Here is a 17,707-nt window from a genome sequence, read left to right as displayed (position 1 = left end):
CAGTTCAGTTAGGGGTTCGGAGAGGTGAGATAGAATTAGTCAAAACACGTTTGCCCTCTTTTCCAGGTTTAGCTTCCCTTGGAAAGTACAACCATAAACAGCTAAACTATGGTGTTCAGTGCGAGCACAAGTCCCTAATTAATTTATTTTATGTTAATTAAGTTTATAATTATATAGTAAAACATTTACTTTCTCCCTCAAGAAATTGACTGAATCTTCTGAAGGGGCTTTGTGACTGTAATTTAGGTGCAATTAAGTTAAATTTAGTTAGGGTTTGGTTCATTTAGCTACTGCTGGAAGATGCTAGATGGGAGGAAACGAGCAACATCTCAGAGGCAACTCTGGATCTAGAGGGTGTGTGTGTCTCTCTCCTGGGCTCGAGCAGCTGGTAGGTGTCGAGGACAAGGCAAACTGAACACCTATCAAGGTGAGGTTTCCTGTTCGTCACCTACGTATAGTCCTCAGCTGTGGAACTGTAGACTCCTGTAACTGTGGATAAAGGCAAAATATTTTTGCAATTTTGTGTGTGTGTGTGTGTGTGTGTGTGGTTGTGGAGTTGGAACTGAAGTCATGGAATAGTTTTCAGATGTCTTCCATCAGGGGTGTGAAATCCCTGAATCCCTCTTCACAGTCAGTGATATCACCAACCAGAGGCCACAATTTTGGCATCAAAAGGCCATTTTACCTCCTGAGAGGAGTGGGATAGGGTCCTTGGCCAGCCTGTGGCTTTGGTGGCTGGCTGTGGTTCAACACAGCCTTCTTCAGCAGTCCTGGGGCTTCTAACTGAGAGGACCACAGTTTCGCAGGAGTGTGAAAATGGACGTTTTGAGCAAAGTTTCCTTCTGTGAGTTTTTACTTAATAGCTTATAATAAAGAATTTGTTTAGGCCTATGATTGAAAATGCAGTTGAAAGCAATCATTTGCAGTGGCTGCTGAGTTGCCTGCAGGATTGAAGTGTCCTGCTCGTGACTGTGAATGGAAATCTGGAAAGTACAATTATTATCATGAGTAGCATATGATTATCCTAGAGAATAGCACAAAAGCATCCTAGCACACCCCAGTGGTGGACGGACTTCACCTATTTTAAAGTCCCCTTGGTTCTTGAAACATTTATCTCTTGGTGGGTGACAGAAGTCCTTGTTTTGGAAATGAAGCTGGAGAATTTTTTTGTCCTAAAGTGCCAGGCTGAATTACACAAGATAATTTAAAAGACGTTTTGATGTCCTGTCATCACAGTGAAAGGTAACTTATTACTGTATGATCAGTGAGTAAAACATACTTACAATAAGGATTTACCATATAGTACAGGAAACTATAGTTAATGCCATGTAACACGCTATAACAGAAAACAAAAAAGAATACATATTTGTATATATTCATATGCAACTGAGTCACTTTGCTATATGCTTAAACCTAACACAATATTATAAATCAACTGTATTTCAATAAAAAAGTATACTTAAACAAAATGTGATCACTGAGCCCACTTCTGCCTGTGTGCTTTTATCTGTAAAATGGAAGTGCTCACCTTCCTTTTCAATACTTAACAAGCAAATGATATTCCCCTTCCCAAAAGAAGTGTTAAATATGACTCATATATACTTGAGAAGGTATAGGGAAATCAGATTTTTATAAATTGAATATTTTTTGCACCCAGTATCTTAGTAGAGTAAAACAAAAATAACCCCAGAAACATAATGGTGAGATAACTTCCAATAAAGTGGAAACTAGATTAGGTTATTAAAGAGGAAATTATATCACATTAAAATCTAGAACATAAGTTCCACTCGATAAACAAAAATAATGATGTCAGTTCTAATGAGGTGGATGAAACTGGAGCCTATTATACAGAGTGAAGTAAGCCAGAAGGAAAAACACCAATACAGTATACTAACGCATATATATGGAATTTAGAAAGATGGTAACAATAACCCTGTGTACGAGACAGCAAAAGAGACACTGATGTATAGAACAGTCTTATGGACTCTGTGGGAGAGGGAGAGGGTGGGAAGAGTTGGGAGAATGACATTGAAACATGTAAAATATCATGTAAGAAGCGAGTTGCCAGTCCAGGTTCGATGCACAATACTGGATGCTTGGGGCTAGTGCACTGGGACAACCCAGAGGGATGGTATGGGGAGGGAGGAGGGAGGAGGGTTCAGGATGGGGAACACATGTATACCTGTGGCAGATTCATTTTGATATTTGGCAAAACTAATACAATTATGTAAAGTTTTAAAATAAAATAAAATTAAAAAAATAAATTAAAAAAATAATGATGTCAACATATGCCTCAGTTCTTCCCAGTCCACAGGAAAAAATGAGAGAAGGGCCCAGAGATACAGAGAAAGTAAGACATGAGAGAGAGACAGAGACAGGTTTAGAGAAAGATGGAGAGTCAGAGGCGGAGAAGGCAATGGCACCTCACTCCAGTACTCTTGCCTGGAAAATCCCATGGATGGAGGAGCCTGGTGGGCTGTAGTCCATGGGGTCGCTAAGAGTCGGACGCGACTGAGCGACTTCCTTTTCACTTTTTCAGTTTCATGCATTGGAGAAGGAAATGGCAACCCATTCCAGTGTTCTTGCCTGGAGAATCCCAGGGACAGGGGAGCCTGGTGGGCTGACGTCTATGGGATCACACAGAGTTGGACACGACTGAAGTGACTTAACAGCAGAGAGTCAGAGAGAATAAGAGAGAATATATCCTCAAAAACACATTTGGGCATCTCTGAAAAATGAAACAAAAGGTATAAAATTGGGAGATAAACTAGAAAGACTCTTGGCTACACAGCCTGGAACAAGACAAGTGTTTGTGAAACTTCCAGTCTAGAAAGCTTTAAGGAAGGATATGGTCATTAGTTGGTTCAAAGTCATAGTAAGCACTTACCACAAAGTCCTAAATGGGCTCAATGAAGGTGGACCAAGGTCAGGAGAGAGATTATTTCAAATGCAATATATATATATATTTTTTTTTTATCAGTAGGATAGTTTGAAATTTCCAAGGCTTGGCACCTTGTCTAAATATCCTAATTCTAGTAACTGTACTGAGCTGAGGAGCTTGAAAATGGCTTGGGGAGTATTAGGTACTCATATGAACTCTACTCACTTCAGTATGTTAGATTTATTTCATCACCGTTCTAGAATGGGCAACTGAGGCTCAGAGAGGCCAGGAGAGCCAGGATCCAAGCTCAGTTCTGCTGGCTTCAGGCTGCTTTTTGCTCTCTAAACAGCCATCCTTGTGGTTTTCTTTCAGGCCTCATGCAATTAACAAAGAAGATAAAAACATAGGGAAATTGTACTTACTAAGATTCTGTTACAATGCCAGCTATAAATAAAGTTCTAGAATCTTGTAGAGTTAAACAGTGGATGGTAAGTGGCCATAATTATGAAGAACAGAAGAACAATTTACAATCCGGTCATTACTTCTATGCCCGTGTAATTATACTCTATCCTTTCATCTATGTGACATTATAGATTTTTACACCTTGCTCATAAGGCAGTGCATTTGTCCATCACATGTCCTTTGAATGCCTCTTGTGTTTACGTAGATGATGATTTCTGTTTTGAACTAATAATGTGTGTAGAGTTACAAGGTAAATAGCCTTTCCCTTTTAATCACTTTGACTTACTAAAGAACTTCCTGTAAGGTATGGAAAGCATTCCTTAAAATAATGTCAGATGTTTGGATACACTAAATTTTCATTATAAGAAAAAAACAGAATATATTGTTTTCCCAGTGTCTTGGTTCCAGTTGATTCTTGGCATGGTTGCTATAATTCTTAACCAAGCTGTTATATTTGGTATGCCATGTATGCCATGCATACTTTATTTAAAAAAGAAAATAAACTGTGAAATCTGGTGTGTGTAAAAATGCACTATCTTGAAAATTCAGAGTTTTCTACATGTATAAATTGTACCTAAACCAAGGAAGTATGAAGGGACTTCCTGTGTTACTATTGCATGAAAGAATTGAGGCAGAGAGAATCTTGTCTTTCAGATATGGGTAAATGCTTAAAGCACTGAGGCTGACATCTGTTCCAGCTGCTCTAAGATATTGCTGTGGGGTTAGTCAGGGTTGTGAGGTGGGATGGGCTTTTTCTAAAATGAGCTCTTTTGAGCAAATAAAAATGTCACAACGGTGGAGACTTCCGGAATCTGGGGGTTAAGTCAAGTCAGGGTTCAGCTGGCTATCCAAGTCTGAATGCATATGAAGTCAAGTCAGGGGTTCAGCTGGCTGTCCAAGTCTGAATGCTGTGTCTATGGGATTGATTTTGCACTTTTCATGTTTCCTATTGCAATTAGAGTAGGTTCTCCATATTATCGAGACTTTTTGAAATGGGTCACCTGCAGCTGCTAAGAAGTGGTCAGAGGGGTTGGCTGTGGTATTAACATCCCGGGGGTTCCACCTGATGGGGAAATGCTTTTGGACCATGGATCCTGTTCTTGGTGGCTGGAATGGACTGGTGTTCTTTCAGACTAGTGAGCACGTCTGGGACATTACCTTATGTACCTTGCTAGAGTAAGAGATGACCACTGGAATATGAGTTGGATTCACTTCTGAAGGGTCTGATCTGGGACTTTCAATCTGGTCATGTCCCTCATAGGCTCTCCAAGGGCAGGTGAACCACCTTCCAGACCCCATCGCACCTCAGATGTTCTGGAGGAGAGGCATGTTTTATTTCTCATTTCACCATCATAACTTCTGAGATGATGGAAGTCCTTCTGTTAATGTTATCCTGGAGAAAGGTCCCAGAGAAGAAGGGCACTTTTGAGTGGAGGACCTCCTTCCTGCCCCGTGATAGTCTCCTGTTTCTAAACTCGGGCACACACACTTTTCTGCATAAAAGGCTGGGGCCAGACAAGAATCTTGGAAGCCTGGCAGCTTCCTAAATGTGCCTGAAGCAGCCATGGAGGCAGAACTGTAGTCTGGGAGCAGGTCCCTGCGCAGCTGACAGTCATGTCCTTGCTTGTGCGGGCTGGGCAGTGAGGAGGAGGTGGTATGGCGGCAACTTATGAGAGAGGGAACCATCACAGGATTGGGGAGTGGCCACAGTAACTGGACTCCTTGAAGAGCAAGAGTTAAGCCCTCAGGATGTGGCCTTTGGCAATTTCACCTTGTCTGCACTAGAGCATCAAATGCAGTCCACCTCCCAAGATGTCCGTTTCCAGATAGCTCAAAGGCCTTTGTTTTTTGATCCTGTTCTCAGTCGGATTTGGATAATTCATGTTTATTGTAGTCAGATAGTAGAGATTATCAACCTCACTTCTCTTTGTTTTGCTTTCTAGAATATTTGGTGCTTAGCTGAGGTTTCATTATCTTGTGCACTTTGCTAATTGAATGGAGATGAGATTTATGAGGTACCTCTATTCAAGAGAAGGTAATTTGTTTGACCTTCCTCTCTGCTTCATTGGAACCATTAGTAGATCTGACTTTCCTGCTTTGCAGTAATAGGCAGAGACACTGGGCACTCTAAAGACCCCTGATAGCTGCTTTCTTAGCAGGCATCCTAAGTGTTACTAATTTTCAGACTCTGTCGTTGAAGCATTTCTGGGAATGCCTAATCAGAAAGTGGTGGTCCAGGACAAATTTTACTTTTACCTACTCTCTTCTTTGAAGGACCATCTTGAATTTGGACATGGGGTCATCGTTCTGCTCTGAGGCCTTATTATATCTGTGTTCACTCTCCAATAATTGGGGCTACCCTCTCTACATGCTTGAGGTCTCCCAAGTACATCAACAGCAGTGCTTTACCTCTAAGTTCTCTTCTTCCTCTTGCCCTTCCTTTTTCCATCTCCTACTTTCATCATCATTATCACCAGCACTATCGTCACCACCATAATCTCCACCGTCACCACCACCACCATAATCTCCATCATCACCACCACCAGTATCTTCTCTATGATCATCACCACCACCATCATCACCATCATCATCACCATCAGACCAGCTCTGGCTGCCCCATGTCCACTTGTTTTCTGTTGCTTATTTTATGCATTATTTACTTTTCTAGAAATTTATTTCCAGATCCATTTTGATCTGTGGGCCTTGGTTTTACCCACGACTGAGCGGAGCTGAGCAACTTCCTTTGTGTATGCTTGAGGTTCTTGCAGGTTTCTGTATTGATAGGTTAATTGAGCAACAGGTTTTACGTCATTTGTTTTCTGTTTGGATACTACATTGTCGTCCTCTGGATTCATATACTAAGAAGAATCACTGTCCGGAGTATTTTGGCAAAAACAAATCTGGACACAAATCTATATTGGCAGCAGCAAGTATGTGGTCTTCTGTAATGAAATTGACAATGCCATGCTTATGTACTGAATGTTTGAGTCACTGGTAAGCCTCTGGTCTGAGAATCATGGAGTAGTGTCTTTAGGAAGATATCATTTCACCTTACAAAGAGTTACCCTATAGATTTTGCAGTGTATGTTTATTGTCCTCAGTCAGAAGGCAAGGCACAGCCCGCAGGAGGACACTAGATTGATTTGGGTATTTCACCGTGTTTGTAGTTCAAGCCTTTTGAGTATTTAATGCCCCTTAAACCATAAACATTTTTTTCTTTCCTACTCTGCTTATGGCATTTTTAAGTTATTCCGCAGATCATTGCAATGGCCTTGGTCTTTGGATGTGCTTCCCATCCTATGTGAAATCCCTGATGTGATGGTGCATGTGGCCTCGGACACTTTTCATCAGGCCCTGCTGATCAGATCACATCCTCCTTCAAATCATTGAATTTTAATTGTGCAAGAGCTTTAGTTTTCCTTACACATTCAGGTTTTGCCAAGAACTTTGTGTTTCCTGCTTTAATTTTCAGCTCATAACTTAACTTCATTTTATGAAGTCAAACCTGAGCTTTAAAAGCTTTTCTGACTGTCCTCAGCCATTTACTTTAGTTTTTGTTCTTCAGCTAACAAATTGGCAACAGCTTCCTTTTTCCCACTCCCACACCCCATAATTCTGATCATCATGAGAATTAGAATGAACCAAGTCTAGTACTTTTCCCCCAGGAGCTGAAAATGCTTCAGGAGGCACCCACTGGTTCTTGTGTCTTAACTCTGCAACCTTCCATATATTCTGACCAAATGTGTGATTTTATACAGGAAGCTTTGAAGTGATTTGATTAACCCAGTTACCAGTGAGAAGCAGCAGACCCTACACTGTATTGTCTCTCCCCTCCCTTCCATTTTGGTTCTGTTCCCAAGTCCATCAAAGTTCAAGAAAAGTTTTAGACATTACTATGCTATGGCTTGGAATGAATGCTGTCCTTGGTAGCATGAGAGGCAGGCAGGGCATAGAAGATATAGAGACATGCTCTCTACCCTCCTGTGCTTAAAGTCTAGGATGCAGGAAAGTAAACAGAAAAGATATAGAAGTTTAGCAAAAGTACAAAAGGAGAACATGTTAGTGAATGGAAGAGAATGCTGTAGAAGTTAAGAGAGAATGAACTAATTACTCGAAGGAAATGGCTTTTATGCTGGATCTTCAAGAATGGTGAAGGCTTGCTTGGTAGAAGGTGATCTTAGGAGATGTGATGGTGTGTAGACGAAAGGAACGTCCTTGGGAAGGAAACGGGGTGCTTGAAGGATGGTTAAGCAGCTTTTGGAATGAGTGCAGAGGAGGATCTAAGCTTAATTGTTGGGAAATTTTTGCCACAGTTGCAGGTGATACCATTTGTAAAGAGGGACTGACCATCCAGAGGTTCTGACTTTATATTTCAGCTCTCATTCTGTTCCTGGGTGACCATGGATGTATCACAACAGCTATGTGGGCCGAGTGACTCACCTATAAAGTATAATTGAAAAGGCACAAAAGCAAAGGCTAGTTGATGCAACAACCAACAGATACTAAATGTTTTACAAGGATGTCAAGTGAGGACAATCAGGGCTTCAGACCAAGTGCTAAAATAAAACAAAATTGCACCTGGCTCAAGTCTAACTGAAGGAAAGCATTTTACCCCCACCATTTCCTGGACACCTAATCCTACAAGAACACAGGAGATTCTCTGATTTTTACCTGGTAAACATTTTCCAGAAGGCTCTGGGGATGTTTGCTTTGCTTTCCAATGAAGGTGAGCTGCCATTCTGGCGCCCTGGCCACCTTGCTGTCTCCAAGGTGGCAGCGTGCCCTGCAGACACCAAGCTGGCACTTTTCTACTTCTCCAATAACAAACGCGATAAGATCTGCTTTTTTAGATTGCAGCTGCATCTTTCTTCCGTTCCCTTAGCATCCTTTCAACTCAGCAGTTTTCCTTTTTGCTTCAGATAAATTGCTGTTAATTTAAATGTACTGCAGATCCTTGCCATTTTATGGCTGATTGCTTCTGAGTAATAGGAGGAAATTGTGTGCATGTTTGAATGTAAAGAAGTCTAAATGGGTCAGAAGCCAATGGTAAAGAAAGCACAGTGCTTCACTGACCTTCAGCCCCCTGGTCCTTCTCTTTGAAGAGGTCGATAAGTGGATCCAGAATCAGCAAATAGCAGAGACCTATCCGGGTTTTTCTTCTCTGCTTTCAACTTGACATCACATTTCTCATTCAGCACCTGCTTTATCCTTGTTCTTATTTAGCTCAGCTAAGTGTAAGCAGCGGTGGCAGAGTTTTTCTAGAATTGTTTTTGATAAAGGAGCTGTTGTCACGATAACTACCGTGCACCATCGGAATTCTGCAAACGCTTCAGAATGTCACATTGTCAAAATATCTATATTTCAGACTCAGAAGCTAGACAGCTCGTTTGGCTGCTAAACCCACAAGATGTTCAGCCATTTGTTGTGGTCTAAAAACTTTCCCCCTCACTAGGAGAAAATAATGATCTATTGTTTTATATCATTTTGTAGCCCTTTTTTAGGGTTTCTTATAAGATGAGAGGGCACAAGTCATTAGATCTTGGTGGCTAAGTTGGGGTCCTAATTGAAATTTACCATCAACCCTTTGGAAACATGAAGCATTGGATACATTTTCTTAAGGTAGTCAAGTTTTAAATGAAACTAATTTTTCATGAGTTGGTGGTGTATCTTTAGTGTATCAGTGGTATGTGTGAGTATCAAGTATATGGGAAGGAGACTGACTTGCCTTCCTTGAGGTGAGGGGTGGTGTAAGCCATGCTTTACATGCAGGCACTACACACTGCTTATCAGTATAACAAGCTGGCTTTTCATCAAGAAAGACATAAAGTGTGTATTTTAGGGTGGCTTTACTTGCTTTTCTTGCATGGGTGTGTGGAACTGCGATGTGTGTCTTTGAGAAGGACACATCACAAAAGGCAGAGCATAAGAAGGTTACAGAGGGACACGACACGACATCAACTTAAATGAGGCAAGTGCTGTTGCAGCCTGAGCAAATGGCAGTCCAAAAGAGCTTCCATTGAGTCCAGCAAATTGTTTCTCCTAATTTTAATAAATAAAAGAGGCTGTACATTATTTTTTTCATTTTTAAAATGTATTTTTTTATTGAAGGATAATTGCTTTACAGAATTTTGTTGTTGTCTGACAAACCTCAACATGAAACAGCCATAGCTATACATATATCCCCTCTTTCGAACCTCCCTCCCATCTCCCACCCCATCCCACCCCTATAGATTGATACAGAGCCCCTGTTTGACTTTCCTGAGCCATACAGCAAATTCCTGTTGCTATCTATTTTACATATGGTAATGTAAGTTTCCATGTTACTTTTTCCATACATCTCTCCTCTTTTCCCCTCTCTCCATGTCCATAAGCCTATTCTCTATGTCTGAAAAATGTGAAAAAAAAAACAAACAGAAGAGCCTGTAGTGCGGGTTGGGGAGCTGCATGGCGAGGAAAGTGGCAAATAGAAGCAAATTGGAAGAACAGCCTGGTTCCAATTAAACACTCTGACATCAGTAAACTCTTCAAGTTCTTGCATGGGGTTGGCCCAAAAGTTTGTTTGGGTTTTTCCATCAAATGTTACGGAAAAACACGAACAAACTTTTGAGCCAACCCTATGCCATAAACCCAGTGGAAATAAGGTTTGCATTAGCAGCTTAATCTATTGTTATTTTAATCAAGTAAACCCTTTAAAATTGCATGTTCAGAAAAACTGGTATATCGAATCAACAAATATTTTGTTTGAGGGTGATGTCTTCTGTTTGTATCTCCAAGCTTTTCTTGCTTTTATCGGCAAACTTGACATCCTCATATTAATCCCACTGTTTCAGTGGGAAGGAATCTGAGATCCACCCTCTTGAAACCTGGAAGAGTAGCTAAGGTTCGTTCATTTGGTATTCTCAAGCTGCGTACCATAGTCCACTCTTCAACTAGTGCTGCTTGTGTTTGCCTGGAGGCTGGGCTTTTAGAAAGAGACTAGAGACAGATATGAAGGAGACTTAATCAGCATCACTGTGTGCTTCCTAAATTCTCAGTGCTCTGTGGGTGATTAAATCCATAAACGATGTTTGGCATTTGTCCCTAGTTCTTTTCCTGAGACTTGGAAGGGCAGGAGAGAGAAGTGCCATGGAAATTAAGCTCCATAGACTCTTTTAGTGTTGTTGTAAATGATTATACAGCTTGGTGATGGTAATTACAGCTCTGGAGGCAGATGACACCAGCACTTGGCAGACCAGACACCAGGTTGAGGAAAATCGAGAGTCTGGAGGGTTGGTTTTAGAAGTGTCTTCCAAAGCTAAACTTGAAAACGTCTTGGAAGCGTCTTGGGGGTTTCTACTATGACATCATCTATTCTTTCACTTATGAAGCTAATGAAGATTCATGCCATTTACTCTCAGAACTCTGTGTAATAAAACCTTCCCTGTTCCTGCTGGGTTTTCACAGGCAAGTTTGGAGAAAGCTTATCACTTCTAAGGTCATGGTAGGGCAGCCACTGCACCAGAGGTTCTGGGAATTTGAGTTCCATCCCACACTAGCTGTCAGAACTTGAGAGGCTGCTCAGTCTCTAGGCCTCAGTTTTCTCACCAGTTAAGCAGGTGTAACAATAGAACCTATCTCCTAAGGTTATAGGGACTTTATTTAAGCAAAGAGCTTAGAAGATACCCTGGCACAAAGTACATTTACTGTGCAAGTGATTCCCTCAACTTTCTCCATCTGGAGTCAATGAAGTATTTGAAGTCAAGGAACTCCAGTTTCTTTATTTTTGCATCATATATTACAGTGTCTGCTATTTGGTTGGTGCTCAGTAGATGTGTGCAGAATTAGTTGATATTAAGTATTATATATGTTTTATATATTATGTGTACTAGATACTACATGTCTTAAATTGTATATATAATATATATACATACAAATATACTTCATGTTGTATGCTATATACCATATTTTATATAGATTCTACATATGTGCCATAGATATGGTATGGTACTTAATTAAATATATGCAGTTAATTAACTGAGATTCCCAGGTGGCACAGTGGTAAAGAATCTGCTTGCCAATGGAGGAGATGTAAGAGATAAGGGCTTGATCCTTGGGTCAGGTTGGTCCCCTGGAGAGGGAAATAGCAATCCACTCCAGTGTTCTTGCCTGGAAAATTCCATGGACAGAGGAACCTAGCAGGCTACAGTCCATGGGGTCACAAAGAATCAGACATGGCTGAGGGCATACGCACGCACACACATGCACACACTCACACACACACACACACACGCACAATTAATAGTAGGATTCCTAAAAAAGAATCTAAATCCTCACATGAGCTCAATATTTCTCCAGGTGAAGCCAGCCAGTTCTCTGATCTAGCTGAGTAATTAATTAATTATTTTAGACATAATTTGGTTTTATAGGTAGGAAAAGAAAATTAGAATTTGGGTAGATATATGTTATTGGATTTTATTTTTTCCTTATATATAAAAACTACCGAGGGGTCATCTTTTACTGTGCACAGATTTCTCCTCCTTAAATTAAGGTGTTAACATCTGAGACAGTTGTGGGTGAAATTGCGTGCAGGAATCCTTTGCATCTCTTTCCTGTGTTTCCTGTGCCATGTAAACTCAGTTTTAAGTCTAAACTAAGCTGTTAGATAATGAGACTCCCATTTTCTCCTGATTCCTGTTTTGTAATTGCATTATCTTTATGTTTTCAAGCATATTCCATGTTGTGTCTCAGTTTTGATGTTTATTATGTTCTTTTAAAAGTGATTGTACTTGCATGTTATTTTCCATTGATTTTTCTTTTGAGCATGACTTATGTTTTATTTTGTGTTTCTTTTAGGTTTTGTTTTGTTTCATAAGATTCCACTGGATGGGTAACTGAAATAAAGGAAAAGACAGAGAAGGGGGCTGTGGTGCTTGTTGGTTGATGCTGCCTTGTAAGCTGAACTCTGGGGGCCGGCATTGACCTTTCCTGGGAAGTGCCTCTTACCTGGGATTTCCTGGTAGATGTGGGTGGTATTTGTAGGAGGTACCGCATGAAGCCCGCGGGTGCCGTGAACTGTGAATTGGGGACACCAATGCAGAGACAGCTCACAGGCAGCTAAGAAAGTCAAGAAAACAAATTAATGCTTCTCTTTTGTTCTCACGATCATTCAAATACAAAGTTGAATTGAAATACTGTCGGATTGTGCTTCTCTTCAGAAAGGTGTGTGCTGTTTGACCGTACTGGAAATGTATTGATTTTCAATGTTGCTGTTTATTAAAGGTGAACTGTAAAGTTTTAAAACAAATCTAAATTTAGGAACAGGTGTAGGTACACACTAAACAGTGGAATCTCCATTTAACATGAATTTTAGCACTGTTTTCTGTTGTTTAATCAGTACTGAGTTCAGAAAGTTTCACTTTTCCACCTAGAAAGCAGTGACTAAAAGAGTTAAGGGCATATGCTCCATCGCTGTGGGGGCTTGGGGATAGCCTTGGGAGTTTCTTTCCTTCACTGGCTGTTCAGGTCCAGAGTCAACGCAATCAACAATAATGCTTTCCTTAAAGTGTATCAGCAGACAAAAAAAAGAAATGGAAAAAGAAAAGAAATAAGCTAATTGGTAGGGGGCTGTGAATTTTGGTCAGCCATAGTTTCAGAAAAATCGGAAAGATGTAAAGTATATACATATGGTGCATATGCCCTTTTATTTGACCTCTGTGATCCACCTGCTTTTTAGAAGTTTGCCGAGTGAGACGGCCGCAGCATCTCACGCTGTTCCCATGACAGAACTGTAGCTTTTTGCTCTGAAAAGGCCTGCGAGCTGAATGGCTGGCCTGCTGTGAGCAGGAGACCACATTCTAAGAAGGGTAGTCCCCTACAACATACTCCACTCCACTGGGTTTTCCTGAGCTGGACAGCTCTTCCTGACCCCAGCAGCACACAGGTGGCAAGTCACTAATGAATACGTGCTTTATAATGCCCAGCTTCAGTGCTGCAGGGGCAGCCTTCGAGTTACAGAATTCTGCATCCCTGCCTTAGTCTTACATGGACACCCGTCTCACGCACGTGGCCACCACAGTGACCTTTGTGTGCACTTCGCTTAGTGTGCACCAGGCGGGATGGGACCCCTGTGAGGTTTGGCTGCTCCTGCCTGCCTCACACCTTTCCTGTTGGGGGAACTTCAGAGCCAGGCCCGGAGCATCTTGTTTGAAAACACAGTTGGCTCTGACTGTTCACACCTGCCCATAGATGTCACAGGTGAATTGGAAACTTACTGACATTTTTGAAAAGCCCTTTTGGTGGGGGTGGGAGGGATAGTTACTCAAGTTTTGCAGTTCAGCTTTAAGGTTTTATAGATTTTTAACTGGTCCAACATATTCAGAAACATTGTTTTGAATCTGTGTAACCAAGGCATTAATCTCAACAAACTGGGATCCATGTAGGCACCACTTGATATAAGTAGATTTTCCAAGATGAATACTTTATACTGTATCTTTTACATTAGCCACAATATGTGTTATTGCTTGACGCGAACATTTCACGGAGTCCTATGGATTACAGCATTTGACTCGGCTGCTCAGTACCCCTGCCTGAAAGAAGGATGGTTCCTCCGAAGCAGAAACAGGCTGCTGTTCTCAGAAGTTGTGTTTCCCAAAGGGTTTTTGAGTGTGAGGGCAGCTGACCCTGGGCAGGGGGAGGTCTAAATATTCTCTGAATTCCCATTTTCTCGCTCACTGTTGAATGACAGTTCCTGTCACTACTTAAATTTTGATCTTTCCCAAAGGTGTCAATTTACAAAAAGGCCAGCTAATTGCAGAAATCCTGACCCCAGAAAGAAAAATGAAATTCAAACTGAGAGCCTGTCACAGGCTGTCAGGATGGTCAAGGTTCTTAAATATCGGCCATTTGGTGCAATTTTTTTTTAAGTTTTTATGTTATTCCGTGGAGTCATAAAGAGGCAATAAACTCTCTAAGAACTATTTTATAAGTATCCCAGACCTTAAGAGAGAGAAAAAAAAAAGAATATTAGTCCTCAATAGCTAAAAGAGTTGCAGCTAGATTCTTGGAGAAAATGGAGAAAAGTGGACAGATAAGGCAATTGAATCAGTCAAAGAGCAGTTGACATCTCCTAGGGAACAATGAAAACATCAGGCTATTAGAAAATGGTTTCAGTTGGTCTTGTGTTCTTTGCTTTTCTTTCTTTATTTTTTTTTTAAATCCCTAAACACCTCCATCAGTAACCCAACTTCTCATTCCTGTACTCCAGACCACCCCTCTCATTCTTTGCTTTTGATGTCCCCTGTAAGAAATCTTTTTTGAGCATCCTAAAAGGATGTAGCATGCATTTTTCCATCATTACAGAAAGAAAGGCCGCAGTTTTGCTGAAATCAAGCCCATCGTCCTCCAACAAGGATGTGGCATTTTAGTGCCAGGCAGGTATCCTAAGTGAACAACGTGGGCCAGCTGAGTGAACACCATCCCCTCTAGAGGGGTGGCTGTCACCCAGACCAGCCAACTCCTGCCTCCCAAGAATGACAGCCCAGATTTCCAAACCTTCTGATTCTTTAAGAGAAACTTAAAACCTGGATTTTTTATGTGAAATGTCTCTATTTTTAAAAAGTTGGCTCAGTTATTTTTAAAACGTTATGTAGGCCAACAAAACATGTCTGTGGGCTGCCAGTTTGTTACCCTGGTCTTAAAGCAAGATCATTGTTCTTTCACTGTATCCAGTGAGAGATGGGAAAGCATAGGTTCAGATGGGACAGCACACAGCCCCTCTTCATTGGTTTTCCTTAATGTACTGATACAGCCTGTTGGTGAATGCAAAGCAGGTATGTCCTCTTCAAGAGGTGTGTCTCAGGTCCTGTATCTTGATTCAGGTCCCACTGAGACTCGCCCAGGCAGCTGAGAGATAGAGGAATAAACTCCCACTGTCATCGCATGATACATCAGTCTGAGACTAAAGGAGATCAATCTCTTAACAGGAGGAATGAATCTCCACATACTTTCATGGATTCAGGGGTTTTCTCTCCTAATCTCCAGCAGGCACTGGTTTCATTTTGACCCACTGAATCTTCTTTCCAAGAGAAAGGAATAGAAATCAGGCATGAACAATCCCAGCCCCAAGCCTGCAATGCAGAACCCAGGATTCACTTTTGGCTCTGAACTCTCCCTCCCGCTCCTCACCCGGCTTACACCCCACCCCCCAACACTGACTAGAGACCATCAGGATTGAGCCATTGGATGAGTAAACAACTCAAGGAGTACAGGCATGAATTCAGGCCAGGGGTGAGGGCCAGCATGATGCAAGCTCTCTTACTTTTTCTCTCCTCTTTTTTTTTTCTTGATTCTGTTAAAATCTCTGATTTTTTTCCTCTCTCTCCAACACTCTAAATTGACTCCATGACAGAAAGTTTATTTTTATTTGCTCTATTGGTTACTTTGCACACACTTTTTTTTTTTTTCATTGCAAATGGAATCGAAGCACTAACTGCGACCAGTATTAACTCTTTTCTAGCTCTCCAAGATGATTTATGCTTTCACTTGCTCCATTGCTTTCTGTCTAGTGCCCCCTCCCTTGGTTTTCATCTGATTTCCTCCCACTACAGTAGAAGCTCATTACATCTTCTTTTGTCCAGACTCTAGGTAATAGATTCCGTAAACTCCAGGGTCTTCACAGGGTTGCTGTATTCAGCCACGTGGGCTGTGCCATTCCTCGCTGGTGAAGGTCAGTGGACCCCCAGGCTTGTGCCACGCAGCAGGCTGTATTCCAGGGAAACCACGACAGAAGTAGCCATTCCATTAAGTACGTTCTGCTATGTCCACATACCTACAGTGCCTATAAACCATGACAGGTCTGTTCAAGGACACCTGGGAAGGTTAAGGACCCTGCTGGACAGGGCAAGGATACAATTTTCTGTGGGGTGCTGCCAGGCTGAATTAAGTTAACAGACTTCCTAATCCAGAAAGTGATATGAAAACAGTTGTCAGAGAAGGCAGTTTTCAACTCAAGTTAGCCCATTTCCTTGTTTTGGTCTTCAGGGACAAAGGGACCTCCCCGCCATCTAATTTTGACAGTGAGATCACCCTGAGTTGAATACAAACTAATGTGGTTTGGAGCCTCGGGCTGGTCGTTAGTATGCACCCAAGATGGCTTGACGTTGGCTATGTCAGGAGTCTTAGTTTCACAGAAAAATAAGCATGTGAGAGGTAAAGGAAAGCACAGAGATTTTCACCACCTTTAAAATTCACCACCATCCATTTTTGAATGGAGCTTCTATAAACAGATATAAAATAGCAAGAGGTTCTATTCACAATGTGTATGTATTTCAAATCATCACACTGTACACTTTCAACATCTCACAATTTTCTTTGTTGATTATACCTCAGTAAAGCTGAAAATACAAAAAAAAAAAAAAAAAAAAATGGAAAAAAATAGCAGGAAACTCCAGAGAAAGACAGATCTTTGAGTTTCACTCATGTCGTGTTTAAATCCATTTGCTGTAATCCATATAGGCAGCCTGTGAATCATTCTCATGCCCTGTTTTGTTCCCCATAATGTTCCAGGTCTTAAAGTCATTTTTCCACATTTCCTGTAAATAATGGATAATCATTTTTATTTTATTTTTAAGTACTGTTTTAACAATGTGGATAGACCATAAATGTACTTGCTGAATTCATTCATGTTTTTAACAAGTCAATAAAGTTTTGTAATTCATCTCCATGTGTCTTGCATTCTCTGTAGGGACTTGTATATTTTCACCCCCACCTGCTTCAAATACATACCATCACCTCATGTGTCGTTGGTGGTGTTCAAAACTAAAGGTGTTAGAAGAAGTGTGAGAAATGTCACTGGAGTGTGGAGGAGTCCCAAAGCCCCTGTAGATTCTGAAATAAATCTCTTCTAAAACAGATTTTTAAAAATTTCAATCAATGTGAGTTGCACATTTATGGTTTATTGATTCTTGCATCAGATATATTTTCATTGGCTAAAAGGCAATCCTAAAATACAGCAAGAAGTTTAAGGGATTAAAAAGATGAAACTTAACATCCTGTGGGAAAGTCCTTTGGAATGACTCACATTCCTACAGGAGGTATTCTCAGTGCTCTGTCCCTCCGTTCTAACTGACTTTGTGGTCAAATGAACCTGATAACTTGTGCTATGACGGAGGGAGGGAGACAGAGAGGAAGACAAGTGGGCACGGAGATAAGGTGCCATCTTGAATCTTAACTGTGAGCATGGTGCCCATACTTCACACCCCTTTGGTCTCCATTTCCTGCCTGGCCACACTGTCTTTTCTCATTTTCCCCTTTTCAGATAGGACCTAAAATCAAGGTCCCCAGCTTTGAAAATTTGAGATTGCTTTCACTTTCTTGTAACCTTATAAG

General features: G+C 41.1%; 1 protein-coding gene across 7 annotated transcripts in view; it reads left to right on the top strand.

Annotated features, from left to right (window-relative positions):
- NTRK2 (neurotrophic receptor tyrosine kinase 2) overlaps positions 1-17,707 on the top strand; it is a 408,028-nt gene that overhangs the window by 155,774 nt on the left and 234,547 nt on the right. The window contains exon 14 of one of the 7 annotated variants that reach the window (XM_070375400.1): positions 12,176-16,988. The exons of the other annotated variants lie outside the window; for them this stretch is intronic. Coding sequence (XP_070231501.1) covers positions 12,176-12,213 — 38 coding nt within the window. The 3' untranslated portion in view covers positions 12,214-16,988. Of the gene's footprint in view, positions 1-12,175; positions 16,989-17,707 lie in introns of those variants that run through there. 7 annotated transcript variants of the gene reach the window in all.

This window comes from Bos mutus, chromosome 8, assembly GCF_027580195.1.
Source record: "Bos mutus isolate GX-2022 chromosome 8, NWIPB_WYAK_1.1, whole genome shotgun sequence".
Taxonomy (NCBI): Eukaryota; Metazoa; Chordata; class Mammalia; order Artiodactyla; family Bovidae; genus Bos; species Bos mutus.
The sequence above is the reverse complement of the archived record's forward strand: the minus strand, read 5'-3'. Positions and strand labels throughout refer to the sequence as shown.